Here is a 21,359-nt window from a genome sequence, read left to right as displayed (position 1 = left end):
TTTCTGAAAGGAGAGCCGAATGTCAGAATCCATTTATATCACATTTCATAAATGTATAGGTAGAACATTGTGCTTATTCTGGGGATTCTGCCATCTCTCCGAGGGGGGGGAGAGGATGGTTACTTAAGGCGATCTTCAAACAACAGGGAAACGTTTGAACTGGGGGAGGGAGGGGGAGAGACAGATCTGGATCGCATCTTCATTTACAACTGAAAAGGAAAGCAATAACCATAAAAACAAGGAGAGTTCCCTTTCCCACGGAAGGGCCTGACACCTAAGCAAATAATGGGAGCCTGACCAAATGGATGAGGGGAGGGGCTGAAATGGGAATGTTTTATATAGGATTGAAATGTAACTGTTAGATTCCGTCTTGTATTGCCACAATCGATTCCATCCTAGTAAACATTTTCCTTTTGGACTAAACTTGCATCCAAGAGTTCTTATTTCCTAAGATGTGGATTGAGGTGGGTCCTTACACTCTCTCTCTCGTGTTTCCAACCATTGATAAAATAAGTTCCGTGTTTGAAAGTATTCTGTAGCTTCTTTTTCCTTGATTCTCAATGTAAGTCTATCCATTTCTGCATAGTCCAGTATTTTCTTAATTACCGCTTCCTCCAATGGTGTTATCTCATTTTCCAGTGCTGCGCAAATACCATCCTTGCTGCTGTTAATACATGTAGTGTTAAGTATACATTTTGTTCATCAAATTTTTCTGGAATTATGCCTAATAAAAAAAATCAGGTTTAAAATCTACATTTTTTGCTTCAACACTTGTCCACCACAAGTGATAATGTGTACCGGGACTTTGATTACGTTTCCAACATTTACCAGACATATTTTTAAACATTTTTGCTAATCTAACAGGTGGAAAATGCCATCTATAGAACATTTTATAAAAGTTTTCTTTATACAAAATAGCCATTGTCAGCTTATAATTTCTTTCCCAAAGATTTTGCCTGTTCTCTAATTCTATATTATATCCAAAAACATTTGCCCATATAATCATTGTTTCTTTCACTTGTTCGTCTTCCATTTTTAAATTCAATAAAAATATATATGATTTTTTAATCATTTTTTCATCAGAAGTCAAGAACACCTGATCAAACGTTGTCTGATCTTTATAAAAAGCATATGTTTTAATATCTTTGTCATACCTCGATTGCATTTGCAATTGGGGCCACCATGATAAATCAGTGCCCTGGTCTTCTAGCTCTTGTTTAGATATAATTTCCCATCTATATTCAGAATATCCTTATATGTTTTTTTTTCAAATTTAACTAAGTTTGGGTGAGCAAAAGCTTCCATCGCTCATAGCCATCCTGGGATTTTCATATAAATTTTGGCTTTATCTTTCCCCATACAGATAATAATGTGTTTCTTATGTAATGGTTTTGAAAGTATCTATGGGTTATATTTTTTTCATAAAAATGCGTCCCACCCAAGTTGTGAGTCATGTCCTTCTAAATATAACAACCTTTTGTTTCTGAGGTTTATCCATTCTTTTAGCCATGCACATGCTTGGTAGTATAGGACCCAATCTGGTAGTCCAAATCCTCCATTTTCTTTGGCTTCTTGCAGCACTTTCAGTTTAATTCTGGCTTTCCTTCCTTGCCAAATAAATTTCAAGATCCATCTATCTATTCAAATCATCAAAAAACTTTTTTTCTATTTTTATAGGTACTGTTTGGAATAAAAAAAGTTTTGGTAAAATATTCATTTTCACAGTAGCTATTCTTCCTAGCACTGATAATTGTAGATTTTTTCATTTTTCCAAGTCTATTTTTATTTGACTTAGTAATTTTATGTAATTATCGTCTTTTATTGTACATCTTGCTGTTAAATATATTCCCAAATATTTAACTTTCTTAACTATTTGTAAGTCTATTTTTTCTGACAGTTGTGTTTTTTGCTTATCTGTAAGGTTTTTAACTATAATTTGGTTTTTTCTCTATTTATAGATCTCTGCAGGTAGCCCGTCCCCTCCTGGGTTTTTATCATTTTTCTGGCTTTTTATAGCTTTCGTCACTTTTATCATTGTAATTTTTTCATTTAGTATATTTTTCAGGTTCTCTGGAATTTTTCATAAATTAGCATTTTCCAGACATTGTATTATTTTTTCCCGAGAAATTTCTTCTGTATCATATAATTTTTTTATAAAATTCTTTAACTATTTTTTTACTGTATCAATTTGAAATTGTAAACTGCCCTTTTCATCTTGCAGTTTATTTATCTTCTTTTCTCTTTCTTTTTTCAGTTTATAGGTTAACAATCTTCCTGTGTTATTTGTATTTTCAAAAAAGTTTTCTTTTGCCCTTTTAATTTGTTGAGTCAATTCCTCTGACTCTATTAGGTTTAGTTTGTGTTTTATTGTCTCCATTTGTCTTTTCACAGTTTTCTTTTGTGGATATATTTGTAATTCTGGCTCCAGTGTCTTAAATTCTTCCCTTAATGTTGTAAATTGTTGTTGTTTTTTCTTTATTTGTTTTAGTCATATGTTATTGCTAACCCTCTAAAAAGGGCTTTTCAACCTTTTCACAGATTGTACCACTTTTAGGACATGACAATATTCGAGTATCATCAGTGCTTGGCAAGGTGTCAAAAATTTGATGACTGAAAAAGGGGTGGGATTTTGGGTTTTACTGATTAGATTCATTTGTTGTTATAGAAATAGCTAGTTTATACTATTATGGAAAAGTAAAAAGTTGAGGTTTGATGTTAAGGCTTCATTCTACTGCAACAGAGGAAGTTGGAAGTCAATGCCTTTTCTTTTCCCTTTCTCCCCCTTACTTTTTTCCCCTTCTTGCTCACTGTGTTCTCCTGTTTGCTTTTGTGTTTCTGTATTTTCTTCCATAATCTAATAACAGTTAAAAAAAAAGGGAAAAAGTACCGGTTTTAATTTCGTTAGTGGCGGTTCCTTTGCTTTTAGGCCATGTGGACAACCCCTGACAGTTCAGGCTGCCCAGAGCTCTGGGAAGTGGAGGGCAAGCACCCAGTTCAGCGCAGCCTTCTCCAAGGGAGCACCCAGCTGCACTTACCTTCTCCTCAAGGCTGCTGCTGCTTGGCTCACTCTCCTTGGCCTGGTTGCTTATTGTGTGTGTGGGAGGGCAAAATATGTGGGTAAAGAGGGAGGCCCACTCCCTCTCCATGCAAGACCTGGCTTTGTAACCAAAGCATCCTCAGCAATAGGATGGTAGACCACCGGGAGAGTGAGGAGGAGTGGACAATGGGATGGCAAAAGGGCAGCAGGGTTGGTCGTGGCCAAGTGCTAAAGCAGAACTTCCCTCAGACCCTCCCTCCCTCTCATTATAATCTTCCTCTCTCCCTCCCTCCCCTGCTTTTTTTTAAGCTGCCAGAGGCTCCAGGCACAGGTAGGAACAGGCAGGCAGCGGTGGGCAGAGGCCTCACATTTTGACCTCTCTCCCCTGTCGTTGCCTGTGCGTGGCTCTCAGCTCACCTCTCCCAGACCTGCACATGTGTTTGTGTCTGAGTGTGTGTGTGTGTGTGCACATGGGTGGGTGGGTGTCTCACCCCTAGCAGCCCCAGGCCCTCAACAGAGATCTTCTGCGATGGCAGGCTGCAAACTAATGAAAGCTTATTTTTGGAGTACTTGTTTCTTTTTCTCAACATGCCACCAATTGCATCGTGTCCTACCCCCCTCAGCTCCCACCCCCAGCCCCGTGGAAGGCTGCAAGAAGCTCCCATTGCAGCTTCTCTTGTCTCTCCTGTTCTTTTCCTTCCCAATGTCACAGCATGGGGCTGCAAGGAGTGAGATCCCCCCCATGCATGCGCACACACAAACACGTGCATGGGTCTGGGAGAGGCAAGCTGAGAGCCACGCAGAGGCCCTTCAGGCACAGAGGCAACGATGCGGAGGGGAGGGCTCAAAATGGGAAACCTCTGCCCGGAGCCTCAGGCAGCTTAAAAAAATAAGCCTGCGAAGCGTTCAGAACACATTCCCTTTCCCAGCTCCTTCCTTCCTTCCTCCCAAGGGATGACGGGAGGGGGAGAGCTGCCGGTGGCCATGCTGCTGCTGGCTGTAGCTATCCCACGCAGGCAGGGGCGGTCCTGGTGAAAGGGAAGCCTGGTGGCTGCGAGGCTAGGTCAGTGAGCAGGCGTGGCACTGATCTACTGGTGGGAGCCATCAAAGCCAGAACGCGCACAGCCTTAGATCCATGGGGCAGGCCTAGAGCCAGCAAGGGCCCCCCTGCTGTCATCTCCCCAGCCCGCTGGGGGTGCACGGGGAAGGTGGCGAAGCTTTTCTTGCCTTTTTTCTTTCTCAGTGGTCAGCCGCCTCCTCTTCGTGTGCCCAGAGGCCAGGGGTAGCCGCTCACTGGCCCTTTCCCACCAATACCTCCTTTTATATCGTCTCCTCTCTCCCCCTCCCTCCTCCTCCTTTTCTCTTCAGGGCACCTCCAGCTTCCAAAAGCGCTGATCAGCTGAAGCCCAGCGCTTATCCTGGGGCTTCTGCCAATCCTTGACAGCCCTACAGCTCCAGCTGTCTCTCCTTCAGACTTGTGCGGCGCTGCCGCCACTTCAGCTTATTCCTCTCCTTTCCGCTACCATTTCTCTAGGATAGTCATGTACCACCTACCAAGTGCCACTGGTGGTACGCGTACCACCAGTTGAAAAGCCCTGCTCTAAAATATGCTTTGACTATGTCCCATACATTCTGAGTTGATGTCTCTTCCTTTTTATTTTCTTTAAAGAAGAATTCCATTTATTTCATTGCTAATTCTACAAATTGTTTCTCTTTTAGCAGGGATTGATTCAAAGTCCATCTTGGTTTCTTCTTTACCTCATTCCAAGTCAACTTTATCAGATTATGGGCCACCCAAATATTAGGTTCTACTTCAATCTCATATATATTAATTCTTAGCTCAGGGGACATCCATATCACATCAAATCTAGACCAAGATTTGTGTCTGTTCAAATAAAATGTGTACCGGGTCTTTTTTGGGTTTCTTTCCCTCCATGAATCCTGTACAGAAATTTCTTCTGTCATTCTAATGAACGCCTTAGGGATTGTCTTTCTTCCCTTTTTTCCTATTTTACTGCTTCTGTAGTTCAATTTTCTGTCTACAATGGCATTAAAATCTCCTATCAAGCAAATATTTTGATGTTCCATTTCCAATATTATCTATGAAATTTTTTTAAACAAGTTTTATTGGTTTTTCAGTTAAAATCTACATATTTAGAAAGCATCATGATGACTGGGTAATCAGAGATTCAGTAACAGCATTTTCAGTACATAATTCAGGTTACATTATAAAAACATCCTTCTCAATTTCCCTTAACATTTCATACAACCAGTTTAAACTAATAAATTTCTAGAAATAGCATGGCCAGTTGAAAAATTTGTCAGTGCAATTTCATTAAGATATATCTATGTCCTGTTATTAAAGTTTACCTAATTTTAATTTTAATTATATTATTCAAATTTATCCATTAACATCCCAAATAATATCCACAACCCAAATTTCCCTTATTTCATTACAGCAAAAGCTATAGCATCTAACTTGTACACAGTGGCTGAGTAGCTATGTTCTACCTAATAAACATTTCACATTCTAATACATCACATGTTACTGACAGGACCACAACCTATGTTTATCGATCTACAACTATTTATACACAACCAGATTCTGTTTTAAATTTTAGCTAATTCTTAATTCTTAAATAGAATAATCAAACGTCTTAACATCAAACGTGAGATCTAAAACCAAATTTCCATTATGTCAGTGCACAAATTATAATGTCTAAAGTACGCCTAATAGATACATAAACACATTCTAGTTCTATCTCATAAACATTTTCTATTTTAGATCCTGATAGGTCACTGATTACTAAAAGCATATTCTTTAATGGTTCTCTAAGAACTCACTTTTTAAATCTAACTCTGGCTTTTCTTTTTCTTTTCGTTTCCAGACCAAGGCCTTTGAATTGCCAGATAGGTCTCCTTTCGCTCCAATACATATTATTTGAATAGAAGGAGGCCATCTAGCCATCAATGGTCCACAAAAACCAAACCATTTGTAATCATTATGTTGTTGCCCTGTTAGTTCTAGTCTCTGTATTTGCTCTAAAAACTTTATCTTAAGTTCGGTCTGGATTCCTCTTCCATCTGGGTTCATCTGCTTTAAGTAAAGAGTCTTATCCAATTTTGTAATTAATGCTTGGCTATCCAGGCTTTCAGGAAAGTGTCTTTGCTGATCTTCCACGTCCTCTATGTTAGCATCACTATCTTGCACATAGGTTTTCCCATAGTTTGTTGTTGGTCCTTAAGGTTATTTGCCATAGTGATAGTTCCTTGTACTTTTAAAGTTGTTGGTACTTTGGATAGTTGTTGCTTATATTCCTTTGTCTCAATAGTAATACCTTCCAATTTTGTTGTATTCTGGAGTGTAAATTCTTTTTTTTCTTTTTTTTTTATTGAAAAGTTTTAAGATACAATTTTCCTTTAAAAAACCCCCCTTCCCCCTCCCTCCTCCCCCCCTACCTCCCCCCCTCCCCCCATCCCCCCCGACTTCCCAGAGCTAAATACAAGGTATATATATATATAAAAAAGCAAACATAAACAACCATATACTAACAACTATAAATTCTAAAATCCATCACTCTCTAGCTTATATAGGATAAAACAAACCTTAGCAATATTAAATATATATAAAAAACTAAGATAGAAAAAGAAACACTCTCTAGCTTATATAGGATAAAACAAACCTTAATAATATTAAATATATATTAAAAACAAAAAAAAAGAAAAAAAACCCCAAGATAGAAAGAAAAAAAGAAAAAGAAAAAAAAAGGAAAAAAGAGTTATTCAAATACTACATAATACTTCTTAACCCTATACTTATCCTAAATAAACTCCATCCATTTTGTCCATTCCATGATATAACGTTCTTACAGATAATCTTTCAAATTAACCAAAATCTTCGCCACCTCAACCAAATCAGAAAACTTTAAAGTCAACTCTTCTGTAATCGGCAGTTCCTCTTCCAGTGCCACATCTATAATTATTCCAAACAAAAAAAAAGATTGCAAACAAAACTTTAACCTCCATTTAAGAATCTTCTGTATATTCCACCAAACTTTAATCCAAAAAACCTCACCCTTTCCAGAAAACCACCACATATAAAAATATATTGCGTCTACACCCAAATCTTTTCCCACCTCCCATTACTTGACTATAAATACGTTGTAAAAAAATCCATAGACTTCTGCAAATCCTGCTATTTTCTCTTTTTAGATCGTTTTGCGGCAGCACGCGTCACCCTCTGTTCTATAGGATCATCCGACGAAGTTGTATCTTGATCTCCTCCAACACCGTTGTCTTCTATCTGACCATCTTCGGCCTCTTGATGCACTCCTTCTCCAGATCCCTTTTCAGCTTCCAGAAGTGTTAATGGCGTTGCTTTTAAAACATTATTGTAGAAATCACGCGCTTGCATCACAGTAACCAGACGGTACCTTTTACCTTCGTGCGTCACCATCAACCCAACTGGGATCTCCCATCTGAACCTTATATCTCTTTGCTTGAGCTCTTGCACAAGAAATGTAAAATCCTTCCTTCTCCTTAAAATCTTTGGAGGAATTTCTTTTAAGACCAAAACTTCTTGATTAGCAATCACAACTTTAGTATCATAAGCAGCTCGTATAACTTCATCTCTAATTTCCCTTTTTGCAAAATATACCACCACATCTCTAGGCAACTTTCTCTGTCTAGCAATCCATGAATTCACACGAAACACTTTATCCATGCCTTCTTTTATTTCAGATGCTGGCTGTTTCAATACTACTTCGAAAGCCTCAGAAACCAGCTGCTTTAGATCTTCCTTAATATTCTCCTTTAAGCCTCTAATTCTAATGGCAAACTGCATCTGGTAATATTGAGCAAGACTCAGTTCCTTATCCATTTTGTCTTCATTCTCCAATACTTTTGCTTCTAATATAGCATTCTTTTGAGTCAAATCTTCTAGCTTTTCCTCCAATTCTTCCACACATCCAGCCACTTTATACACTGAAGACAAGATGTCTACCTTCATCACTCTGAACTTCTGTTCCATCCTCTCCTCCATCCTCTCCTCCAATTTCTCCAATTTCTCCTCCATCTGTGCAAATCTATCATTAATTGATTCCAAAATTACCTGGGTGTGTTTTTCAAGAGCATCTTGTAAGTCCTTTGATGTCAATACATCAGGAGGATGCAGCGCCTGCAGTAATGATTGTTGCACCGGAGAAGTTCCAGCACTCCGAAGAGTTTTAGGGGGTGGTTTAGCCGCCATCTTTTACCAATTGTGACGCACTTTCACTTCAGATTTAAAATCCAAAAAAGTCCATCAAGCTGGAGAGTAAAATATAATCTCTTCACCTTTTCCTCTTGTACCGCTCTGCCTGCTCCTTTAATCCATAGTCATTCCTTCAGGCAGGGGTGGTCGCAGACGCCTGGCTCTGCTCCAAGAAATCAGGAGCAGAGGCGCTGGCCAGCTGGGAGCAGCCCAGGCTACGGGGGAGTTCAACTAAATTCTTTAGTTGCAGTCTGGGTTTCAATTTATGACTTAAGGTTGGCATGTAAATTATTAAATCTGGAGATAGACATCTCAGTGACTGTAGATTGTTTCAAGTATAAGGTTATAGTCAAGTGAGGTTTGTGGCTGATCCTTCTCCATTTTGTAATAATTATAAATAGTGCTGGGAGGAGGCTATTTTTCAAACAAAAATCAGTAATAGTCCACCTCCACAAGTCTAAGCCAAATTCATCTCCTGCTGTTTCAGGTTTTTATCTTAATGCCAAGGTCAGTCCAAAATGTAAGCAAGCTTGTTTGCCAATAGTATTCACTAAATATCCCCAGAGTACTTCAAATCCTTTTCAGACAGTATTTTTATTTATTTCTTTTTTTGTCCCCCTTTTTAGACTAATAAGTAGAATAGTCCATTTCTGTAAATATAGGAACTTTGGGCCAAAAGTAGAAAGGCAGTAAGTCCAATAAATCAGTATAATTTAGTAGAAGCTAAGCTTGTAAGCCGCCCTGAGTCTTCGGAGAAGGGCGGGATATAAATGGAATTAAAATAAATAAATAAAGAAGGCTTTTTCTTTTCTCTCCCAATGTAGACAAAGGCCTCTCTTAAGAACGGTGGGGAAAAGAAATCCTGTCCCTCTCTCCTCGTAGGGGGAAGCAAATTCGAGACGCTTTTGGCCAGGAAAGTAGACAATTAGGAAAACAAGAAGGCAGTTCTCACCCAGTTTTCAAGTGCTTTCAAGTGCTTTGTTGTGCTTTTGGCTTCGGCAGGAAACGGCTAAATGATGGGCCATGGGAGTGGCTGATCCTTGCTTCTTCGGTTTGGAGAGTAGCTCCGAGCCAGTGGGAGGGCTGCCAGCCTTCTACCGCCGACTGGAGAGACCTCTTCCCCGCTCATTGCCCCTCTAGGGTGACTTTCAACCCCCTTTACAGGGGCCCCCTGATGAAGAAATCCAGGCAACATGAGGAGCAATTCCCTCATGTGTCTGGGAGCACCGAAAATCCAGAACCGGAAGCCATTTTCTATGTAATTTTTGATAAAATTCTTCTTGTTTGTTATTTGGTGCATATATTGTTATCATCAATATCTGCTTTTGATTTATCATTATTTCTACCATTAAAATTTTTCCTTCTTCATCTGAATAGACCTGTTTGGATTCCAGTGTCTCTTTTACATATAAAACTACTCTTTTCTTTTGGTGTGCTGATGTAAAATAAAATTTCCCAATTTTGGGGCATTCCAACAGTTTATGGTGGTTTGTTTTTTTATGTGCATTTCTTGGAGTCAAATTATATCTATTTTTAGTTTCCGTAATCGTGTAAAGATTTTTTTTCTTTTTGATGGGGAATTCAATCCATTTATATTCATTGAAAGAATTCCACTTTCTTTTTCTATCTTCTTTACTTATATTTAGGTTTTATTCTCCTAGTGATCCTTTCCTGTCTCTGTTCTTTTATCACTTTCTCTCCTTCTTGATTTGTATTTTCTTTTTCTTCATCTTCTCTTTGTGTGGGTCTTTGTGTCTTCTGTTACTAACTTTTTCTGTTTTTCATATTCCCTTGTGATTCTTGTGTTTTTCCTTCAAGGAAATGTGTCTCTCATAGAACTCTGCTATCTTAAAGATGGAGTCCAATTTATATCTTTTCACGTCCCAATTAAGTAGGATCCTCTCCGGGACCAGCCATCTGAAATTCACTCCTTTTTCATTTAATTTTGTAGTCAAGAATTGGTAGTATTTTCGAGAATCTCTTATACTCCTAGGGATCTGTTTCAGGGCCACAATTTCTTTTTTTCCTATATATCAGTCGTTCATCTCTCACTCTTTTCAGTATTTGAACTCATTGTTTTTTTCATGAAACTTAACATGCACCTCCCTAGGAACTCTATGTCTCCTTGCGTAGTTTGAGTTAATTCCATATATTTGATCCAATTCTCCTTCCATTTCATTTTTTTCACCTTTCAGCACTTCAGCAAACAAGTTAGTAATCAGTTCTGTTAGGTCTTCCTCCTTGTCTTCAGGTATGTTCTGTAGCCTTAAAAAATGTGATGCTTTCTCCATCTCCAGTACTGCAACTGTATCTTCCAAGCTTTTATTTGCCTGTGCTAATCTTTGATTTTCTTCTTTTATTTCCTCCATCTTTTTCTCAGTTTCTTCTGATTTCTCTTCCATTTTCTGGATTCTTTGCTAATTCTTTGTAATCATTTGTTGGAAGTTTTCTAATTGTGAATTTATATTGAAGACCTGCTCATTTATCATGTCCAGATTATTTCTTGTCTCCTCATAGTTTCTTCTTGTGTCTTCCTTTATGTGAGACGATTGCTTCCTGAATTGATTGTAGTGCTGTTTGCATTGCCTTTTGAAAATTGTTCACTATTTCTTGTTGAAGTATTGTTTCAATAGATCTCTGATATACTGGAGTGGGTGTCCCAGATGATGGTGCTGAAGCTGTTGTTTTAGCAGTTTTAGCAAGGTTTGGGACAGTCATTTTTATTTTTATTCCCCCCCCAATTACTCTATCATCAATCCGTTGTGCCCCTTATCTGCAAAAAAAGCAAATCTCATATTCAATACACCATTGCACAGTTTTAAGTTTAACATCATGTTGTGTAGTTCTTATAGTTCTTGTCTAGTGTGCCACAGAAAACAAGAGTTTTGTAGTCCAGCTTTGTCAGCATCAGGTCTGGAGGGGAAGTTGCAAAGTCTACTACAGCCCTCGTGACCGGAATCCAGAATCCAAAAGTTGTAGATAAGCGATGTTTGTAATCCAGAATGGCCAGCAGGTCTTAAACCAGTCAGTAAGACCCACCAAACCAGGGGTGGTAAAAAACCATATTGTCCTCTGTCTCTAGATGTTTCTTAAAATCCCAGATCAACCGACATTTGTTATCCACAGTAAACAATATATTTCTATATGCTGATGATAGAATATCACATAGAGTCATGTTTCTTTCTGTCTTCAGCTGTTTATTACAGTTGTAAAGGTTTTCAAGTTCATCCAGCTGGCTGCTTATCTGTGTCTGGGTTCTATGCCAAGTCTATCCCAGACATAACTTACTAAAAGATTTTATTTCCGTTTCACCACTAAATGTCACTCTCTCCCAAATAGTAAAGATTTAAATTGAAAGTTATTCATAAGATTAGTCTCATCCTGCTATTTTTCAAGCACAAATTAATGATTTTGAAATTGTTTAGTTTAGCAAAACAATGTCTTTATATTAATTCTGGTTTATCGTTTTGTATTCTCTGTTCCCATCCCTCTTAAAGTTTTCTTCCTGCCATTTTTGTTTCTCTGGTTGGGCAGGGGAAATGCCTGGGGAATTCTTGCCTTTGGGGAATTTGTCTGTTCCAGGGAATAGTGTTAAAAAAATGGGAGAGAGGAAGAAAAAATTTTCACCCAGTTCTATGACATGGTGTTACTAATCTGTTAGGGCTAATTTGTGCCCTTTGCAACTGTCAATAGGACAGTTTGTATAAATGTGGTCTGTCTTCTGTCAGTTTGGAGGGATTTCCTTGGATCAAACGGGCTGACCGCCATCTGCCCATGATCGATGAGGGTTCCCTCCTTTATTGTTGCCTCTCCAGGGTGATTTTCAGCCCTTTAGGGGCCCCTGGCAGAAAGAAATCAGCTGTGGAGCATGGAGCATCGCTTTCCCCATGTCTTTATCACTACAATGTCAAACTGGAAGTTTTCCTATTGTCCACTCTTATTGCTTCTACAGTGTTTCCCATTGGCCCTGTCCCAGATCACCCAGTCCCTCCTAGGCCAGGTGGGCTCAGATTATCATCTTTAGGGCTGTGCAAAAGAATTGTTGAATGCCTGCTGGATAAAATTGCTTGGATTTGTTTCCAATTAGAACTCATGCATCATGCAAGTCCTTATGAGATGCCTAGGGAGATGTCTTGCTCTGTAATTTGGGAACAGTTTGGTCTTGTTGGATCTAAGGAAGTGGACAGGGTCCTCTGTGCTGTCAGTGCAACTACTTGTCAATTAGATGCTTGTCCCTCCTGGCTGTGGAAAGCCTGCAGAATGATTATCAGCAGGTAGATTCATTCAGTGATAAATTCCTCACTGCAAGAGGGGACATTCTGAGATCTTTTAAGGAGGCCTTGGTTTGTCCTCTCCTTAAAAAAACTATCATTCAACCCCAGTTTCCCATCTACCCTTTTTAGAAAAAAAGGTAGAAGAGGAGGTTGCTTAGCAGTTTGAGGGTCCTGGATGAAATGGATTTTCTGGACCTGTCAGAATCCTCATTTATTAATTCCCCCTTTCTGATATTCTTTGTGCTTTAGCTGTCAGGTTCTGCCATTGTCCCTGGAAGGGGAGGAGGGGGGGGAAAGTGTTTGTAGTGCATGCTACCTGTAATTGCTTTGATGTATCCTCTTTGGGGTGCGAATGGAATGCTTCAGGGCCATCTGCCTTATCTCAGTGTGGAGGGAGGAAACTGCAAAGTCCTGAGAACCTTGAGAGATGTGCCTTATTGGCGCGTTTACCACGGTTCATTGTCACCTATGGATTGGCCTGTTTGAACCAACCAGATGGACAGGTGGGGTGGAGTTATTATTACGCAGGTTTTACCTATCGATTCGGGTAGGAAACCCTCAGATCCTGCCTAGCTTTCCTGCTGTCTGTACCTGCCAATAAAAGTTCCTTTTGAAATGAAGCAAGTTTCAAGAGGTCTGCTTTCTTGGTAGGGAAACGGAGGCAGGTCCTTACATTAGGCAGGATCTGCAAAGTGGTCAACCTGGAGAACAATTCCTACTGTGGGGACTGTTCAAGATAATGTCTAATCATGGTGGTAAGAAGAGGGAAAGCAAGTGCTTGGAGGAGGCTCCCCTGAAGACTTGTCCTGTTGAGGCAGACACCCGGGGGAAACCGAGATGGTCAATCAAGGTGGGGAAGAAGGACAACTGGGACACGAAAGGCAGAAACGTAACCTTCAAACATGGCAGCCTACAACCCGGTTGGAAGCACAAGATTGAGAGATCACTCAACATCAGTAAAGGGTTAGAGGCCAGCGTGCTCCGACCATTTTCTTAAGCAAGCCATCGGCATCCTGGTGGAGGCATTCAAAAACCTCCAGGAGGAAGAGGCCGATCCCTGCTGTGACTCGATAGCCATGGGACAGGATGAGGAAGAAGAGATCTGGGAGAGTGAGCTCGTGAACCCCGGCACTTCTACGAGCGCTTCAGAAATCGTTGGAGCAGCAGCTGAGGCCACCACCCCAGCCCATGTCACCCCAGCTGGAGGGGACCGATGCCAGACTAGAAGGAAGAGACTTCATCCACCTGACTGCAAAGTCCCAGCCCTGGGGGTAAAGTACAATGGATCGCCCCAGCAGTTGGGCTTCTTCCTAGCCCACGTCTTGAGCTACATGCGCAAATATGGGCAGGACATCCCTGGGGACCACAGAAATGTCAGGATTGTAACCCTAGCCCTGGAGGGCATTGTGGCCAGGTGGATGGTGACCCTGCATAACGCTGATGCACCTAAACTCCATAATTGTAACGTGTTCATGGCAGCCCTGAGGTGGAGATTTGAGGAGCCCCTAGCACAGACATGTCAAACACAAGGCCCGGGGGCTGGATCCGGCCCGTGAAGTGGTTTCATGTGGCCCGTGAAGCCATCCTGGAAACAGTGAGGGAACGGCCCCCACTGCCTTGGCCCTGGCCCAGAGACCCTCCTTCTGCCAGAGACCCTCCGATCTGTCCCACTCCTGCCCAGGCCCCCATAGGCACCCTTGATGCGAACAATGTAGAGCTGGCCATGCCCACCCAGTAGGCCATACTCACTCTAGCCACGCCCACCCAGTAGGCCACACCCACCCTGGCCATACTCACCTGGCCCCCTGAGGGCAACTGCAATGCTGATACGGCCCTCAGTGAAATTTAGTTTGACACCCCTGCCCTAGCAGATTGGAAGCCTAGGGAATGTATCAAAACAATAAAACAGGGCAGGCGACCAGTGGTCGAATACTCCGAGGAGTTCCGAGACCTGGCAAGCTGCCTTAACTGGCCAGAAGAAATTCTGGTTGGCCTTTTCAAAGACGGGCTGAATGATGACTTTTACCAGGCCTGCATCACTCGGGGGGGATCCAGCGCGCCTTCACAGTTGGTACATCATGGCAGAAAAGTGTTGTGATTCAGGGTCAGCCAGTGGGTTCGGCAGTTGGGTGGGACGACTCAGCGGAGGAGGGGGGTGTTGAAGAGCTTGCTGAGGGGGTTGAAGATCTTGCTGGTGAGAGCCCTCAGCCAGGCCCCTCCCACCTGGTCATGGCGGAGACCCAGCTGTGTGAGCCTGACAGCATGGATGAAGATGACCCACAGCTGGCCCTGTTCAAGGACGCCCGACGCAGGAGGCAGTCAATCAGGAGTAAACAGAGGAAGGCAATGAGGCACCTCGGAAGGAGGCAGAGAGAAGCCACGCCCTGAACTGTATAAAAGGGGAATGCGTGGGAGGGCTGGTTTGCTGAAGGCAACCGCTTGAAAAGCTCCTGTTTCTTGGTTCGTGTCTTGTTCCGTTTGTTTTTGTATCAATAAATTTGGCAGGCTTAATTCCAGCCTCTTGCCTTCTTATAAAAGGGGTTGTCCCTGCCTTTTCTGCAGGGCCGGTAGCAGGCTGGTACAGGACAAAAAGGCAGAAATCTACCTGGTACGTAGCCAACGGTGAGTGGATTGAACTTGGAGGTGCTCTCCCCCAGAATGGAAGGAGGAGATGGCTAAGACCCCGACCGTGAACCTACGCTCGACCGCCTGCTTCAGATGTGGTAAAGAAGGCCATCTAGTAGCTGAGTGCTGTTCAAAGGTGCCAATCCTGAAAGTGGACTGGGGGAAAACCCGGGAAAACACCACTGCGCCCCACTGCCAGAAAATTCCTACCACTAAAGTCTTGGCCAAATTGTACAGCATATTTACCATCTACATGGGGCCCCACAACGAATTATCTCAGATAGGGGGGTCCAGTTTACTTCAGAGTTCTGGAGAGCCTTTTTGGACCTACTTGGCACCAGTCAAGCCTGTCATCTAGTCATCATCTACAAACAAATGGTGAGATAGAACATTCGAACTCAGTACTAGAATATCTGAGGTGCTTCATAAATTACGAACAAGACAATTGGACTGAGTTGCTGCTTTTCACGGACGTAGCTTACAACAATGCAGTGTACTCGAGCACCAGTTATACCCCGTTCCAGGTGGCGACAGGACAAAGCTTCAACCTGATGCCTGAGTTACCTGGCAGCGAACCCACCATTCCCTCCCTGAATGAGTGGATTAAACAGCTACAAAACACATGGCCTGCAGTTAGAAAAGCTTTGGATGAGGCGAGGGAAGCTTATAAGGCACAGGCAGATAAAAAATGAAAGGAACCAAAACCATTCAAAATAGGGGGGAAAGTATATCTCTTGACCAAATTCCTAAAGTCCCTCAAAAAAGCGGGGCCCAAAATTCGTAGGACCATTTCCAACAAAATGCATAATTAACCCAGTAAGAGTGGAATTGGAACTCCCAAAAACGTTAAGACAAGTTCACCCTGTGTTTCACTGCAGCCTCCTTGAATGGGAGCTAACTTCTGCCTTAAGGCCAGCAGGAGCCTCTCTCTCATAGCCCATTATAGTAGAAGGGGAACAACATTTTGAAATTAAAGAAATATTAGACTCCAGGAAACATCGTGGGTTGATGCTAATTGGTAGCATGGAAAGACCTCCCATCTTCCCAAAATGAGTGGCTATACAAGAAACACGTCAGAGCCCCTAGATTGCTAAAAAGGTTCCATGCCTGTTATCTGGATAAGCCTGATTAACGTTGTTGTTTCAGCTCTCTCCCCCTTATTATTTTCGCTATCTCCCAGTAGATATCTCATTTTTCTAGAGGGGTGGCATGTCAGAACCCTCATTTATTAATTCCCCCTTTCTGATATTCTTTGTGCTTTAGCTGTTGGGTTCAGCCATTCTTCCTGGGGGGGAGGAGGGGGGGAAAGAATTTGTGATTGTAATGCATACTTCCTCTAACTGCTTTGATGTATCCTCTTTGGGGTGTGAATGCAATGCCTTGGTGCCATCTGCCTTATCTTGGTGCGAAAGGAGGAAACTGCGAAGACCTGCGAACCTTGAGAGAGGCTCCTTATTGGTCCGTTTCCCACAGCTCATTGTCACCTATGGATTGGCCTGTTTGAACTGACTGGATGGAAGTTGGGGTGGGGTTATTATTATGTGGGTTTTACCTATTGATTTGGGTGGGAAACCCTCAGATCCTGCCTAGCTTTCCTGCTCTGTACTTCCCAATAAAAGTTCCTTTTGAAATGAAGCAAGTTTCAAGAGTTCTGCTTTCTTGGTAGGGAATCCTTTCAGTCAGGATTTAGGCATGACTATGAGATAGACAGATTTGGTCGCACTTGTGGACAGTCTCTGGTGTGAGCGAGATGGAATAGTGCAACCTTTCTTGCTATCCTTGACCTCTCAGTGGCTTTTGATACCATCAACCATGGTAACCTTTTGGGCCAGCTATGCAAGTTGCACTGGTTCAGCTCCTTTCGCTGGTCCCAGTTGGTGTTGATAGGGAGTGAGAGATCCACCCTCATCTCTCATCTGGATTACTGTAATGCATTCTGTATTGAAATCCTTGAAATCCATTCTGAAGCTTCAGCTGGTTCAGTGCAGCAGTCTTTGGGGCCCTTAGAATGGCCCATTTTACACCTCAGTTCTGTGAACTTCACTGGCTACTGGTCTGCTTCCACATGCAGTTCAAAGTGTTGGTTATGACCTGGCATAGGTCCAGGCTACCTGATAAACCGTCTCATTGGTCAAAGAGCTCTGAGTATCGGGATCCAGTAGAACAGCCTTCTCTGCCATTGTACCCACCATATAATAATAATAATAATAATAATAATAATAATAATAATAATAATAATAATAATAATAATAATAATAATAATAATAATAAATATCCTACCATCCAAGGTGAGATCTGTTTCCATCCTCCTATCCTCCATACCTAAAGACCTGGTTCTGCCGGTTGGCTTATGGATCCAGTTGGGGAGGCACTATGATGGAGGTGGCTACCAGATTGATAGCAAATCCCACCCCTCGCTTCCTGCTTCCTCACCTGCCCATCATATTTTCATATCATGTGTTTTCATTGTTTTCTTTTTCATTGTATTGTTCAATTACTTTGCTGCTGTTATGTTTACATTTCATTTCTGTTTTTATTGTTGCAAGCCACCTAGAGTAGCCCCATAGCAACATAGGCAGCAAATAAATTTAACAAATAAATAAAAAGAGAAAAATAGGGAATGTTCAAAAATTGCAATTTATATATGCATGAGGTTTCTATATGTAACAGTTTCATAAAGGATATATATGTTTTCATGATAAATGTTGGGTCTTAAATATCTTTCTCTTACTTTTATGTCTTTTAGGTCATTCCCTGACAAATGCACTAGAGAATACATTGTTCTACCCTCCTCCTCGAATCACTTTAAAATTAAAAATGCCAAAATCACTGGGAGATTGCAAAAGTAACTTAAAAACTGGTACCAAATCACTTTCTCCTGATAACAATGCCATGATTTATAACAAAAGAGGTATTACACTATCCAAGGGTATGTTTATTTCAAATATGAAGTCCTACTCAAGATTTCAGCTTGAAAAGAGAAGCAATGGCTTACTGGAAGGCATTACAAAACCTAGAATTGAGGCAAAGGATACTGGGTCTGAGAATTTATCAGAACCTATCTATCCTGGGCAATCATCTGGCAAATCCCTGGCACTTCAAGCTGCATTGCATGGACAGTCTTCTGTTGGAAATGGGAAAATTCAACACAACTCTAAATTAGAAAAATCTAATGGCTTAATGAGCAGAGTTGGAGATATCAATCAGAGAGACAGCTCTAGCCAAACACCATATGAACAACATTCTGTACTCCCTTCCCACCTGGCTAGCCAGAGTACCTTCAGAAAATCCACAATGGAACACTTTAGTAGGTCCTTCAAAGAAGCAACCAACAGTTTGGTGAGGACTACAGAAGATCTCAGGTGTGAAAAACCCTCAAGAAAGCTTTCAGTGAGAGAGCGTCCATGGGGCAAACAAACTTTTGAATATCAAATGGGGAGTGCTCCTTATCAAGACAATGATGGGTATTGCCCTGATCTGGAACTCAGTGATTCTGAAACAGAGAGTGAAGAGAATAAAGGGCAGATCAAATTGAGGAAAAGTACCTTAGGCAGAGAAAGCCCAAATAAAGACTTCAGTAGAGATTGTCAAAATAGAAAGAAAAGAAACTTGATTTCTCATAGTTCAGTACAAAGGTGATAGAAATCCATGAAAATGAAAATAGCTCAGCTTTGTGGGTGTCTAAGTAGTGATTATAAACCTTGGGAAATCTCCAGGTTAAGAGTGCAGGGTCCACAAGCAAGTGACAGTGTTTCTCCAAACTGTACAATAGGAGATTGCTCCCTCCTCCCCAAGCCATTGTGGGCAAAAACTCAAAAAGCTCTTTCATCATCCTGTGACAATCTACAAAGTGACCAGATAATTCTTGTTCCAGCTGCAATAGATTCTCATTTCATGAAAATGCTTCAAGCTCAGCTTTTGGAAGAATTGTGACATTTGACATTAATGATAATGTCTGCTAAAGTGTTTTCCTGAATTGAGTCGTGACTACTAGAAAAAAAATCATGTTCTCAGTCAATATTAGAACAAATTATATGATCCTAACTCCTTAGAAATAGGACCAATTTTAACTCAGTGGGACCTGCTTTCAAATAAGCATTATATATCATCAGAATATATCATATAAACTACTGAGGAAGATTTATAAACTCCACAGTTAATGCTGCCAAACACACAATGACCTCTAGATTTTTCCCAATAGCTAACTCCTAAAATTTGTGTTCCTTGCTGTATTCTGTAAATACCTTTTACCTTCTAGTATTTCAAAATTGTTTTTAATCCCTTTATACATAGTAATGTTGTGCATTTCACTTGTAAAATAGGGTATGTAGCCAGCCAGTAAAAATGGCTGCTGTATGGATAATGCTTAACACTAGAAGTACTTAATTTCTTTAACATATTCAGGCAATGACTGGTGATGCCAGATTTTCCCATATATTCTTAAAACTTTATCTCCTTCCCAACGTGTTAGTATTTTTTGTAAGCTAACAAATATGTTCAGATTTCTGAGCCAAAATGTTTAAAATCAGTTTATGCAAAGGTCTGTGTACATTGAATTCTAGGTTTAAATAATCAAAAGTGAAAAAGTATTTTTTATTCCCAAACATCTTCATAGCTACTTTATTTTTTTTTAAACTAACGCATTGTAATATTATAAAATGCACACAACTTCATTACATAATTTATTCTTTTGTTCATTAATGCATACATTGCTGCACAGCCGATTTTTAATCAGAATAAAAAATCATTTTATTTTTGGAGCAATCACCTATTAAGTAATGTAATGCCATAATGTGAAACAACAATAATTGCTGTACATCTGGAATCTAATAACAACAAATGAGGGCCTTGATGTCCTTGAAAGCCTTAATACTATTCAGTGTAGTTAGGAAAATAAATTGACTCATAAAAGTTATATAATTAATTTGGCAGGTCTGTACTTTTTTGTTTTAAGCATATTTAAAATTGTTTTTGTCAAATTTTGTATCTATTTTTTGTCTTTAAAATGCTGTATTTTTAAGACATTTCCTTTGGTGTAAATATGCAGTTGTATTTTGTTTTAAGTTTGTTGAGAAAGAGTAGCCTTTATGTTTTGAGCCATTCAGAATGGTGCTAGAAAATACATTTCTCTACATACTGGTTCTGACTGAATTGGGGTACAATTTTTCAGTAGCCAGGGGGAGAAAACGTGACAGTCAATGACTCATGCATTGAGGGGGAAAAAGGTGCTTCTACAAGCTACAACTGTTTTGCAAATTTTAGGTTAATGATTTAAAATAAATCTCATCAGGCAATAGTGTTTTCTGTAATACTTTTATATGATTTCCATAGATACATGAAGGATCCTTTAACTTCATAATTTCAGGTATCTGTCTCCAAAATATAATTGCTACTTTTCACAAATGTTCTGGCTAACTTTGCAGTGTTACCTTTTGTTTTCTTGTTTTGACACACACACATACCCAAATTCAGTTTTTTTGAAAAATGTACTGACGTCTCCTTTTTACAATACTTTTTTTCATTAAATTATGAAACTGCTAACCTTACCCTTTTCATTGTGATCATCTGGAGACTAATACTTGGGAAGACTGCATTTAGTGCTTTAATTAACTCATGAAAAACTAGTAACATTCCTCAAAAAAAAAACACACGGGCAACCCCAGGTGTGTGTAAGTGGCCTTGAGGACCTTAAAGTACTTGCACATAATCCAGGATAGTCTCCATATAAAGATTTGATAATGTATGACTTAATTTTTATAGGATCAAAAATAGATGAAATAAATATAAATAAGTTTGTATGAGTTTTAATGAATTCTGTGCATTTGATTTTGTTCCTTTATTAAATCAGTACGTGAATAAAACAAAAGTTCTGAATCAAACATTTTTAAAAATACCTTACCCTAGAAAAGACATTTATTTATTGCATTTATTGATAAATAATTCAAGGTGATGAATATACTTAATACTACTTCTTCCCATTTGCTGCACAAGAACCCTGTGAGGTGGGTTGGCTGAGAGAGAGAGTGACTGACCCAAACTCACTCAGCTGGCTTTCATACCTAAGATGAGACTAGAATTCAGTCTCCTGGTTTCTAGCCTGGTGCCTTAACTACTAGGCCAAAGGTATCCCATGTTATGTAAGACAAGGAAAGAAGGAATGCCTCTTACGAGT

At 40.3% G+C, this 21,359-nt stretch overlaps 1 protein-coding gene across 1 annotated transcript in view; it reads left to right on the top strand.

Moving 5' to 3' along the window:
* Positions 1-21,049, top strand: part of JADE3 (jade family PHD finger 3) — an 82,413-nt gene extending 61,364 nt beyond the window's left edge. The window contains exon 11 of the mRNA XM_083361505.1: positions 17,934-21,049. Coding sequence (XP_083217631.1) covers positions 17,934-18,826 — 893 coding nt within the window. The 3' untranslated portion in view covers positions 18,827-21,049. The remainder of the gene's footprint in view (positions 1-17,933) is intronic.
* Positions 21,050-21,359: the final 310 nt, after the last annotated feature.

The sequence above is a fragment of the Vipera ursinii genome, assembly GCF_947247035.1.
Source record: "Vipera ursinii genome assembly, chromosome: 4".
Taxonomy (NCBI): Eukaryota; Metazoa; Chordata; class Lepidosauria; order Squamata; family Viperidae; genus Vipera; species Vipera ursinii.
This window is presented reverse-complemented; position numbering and strand designations above follow the sequence as displayed.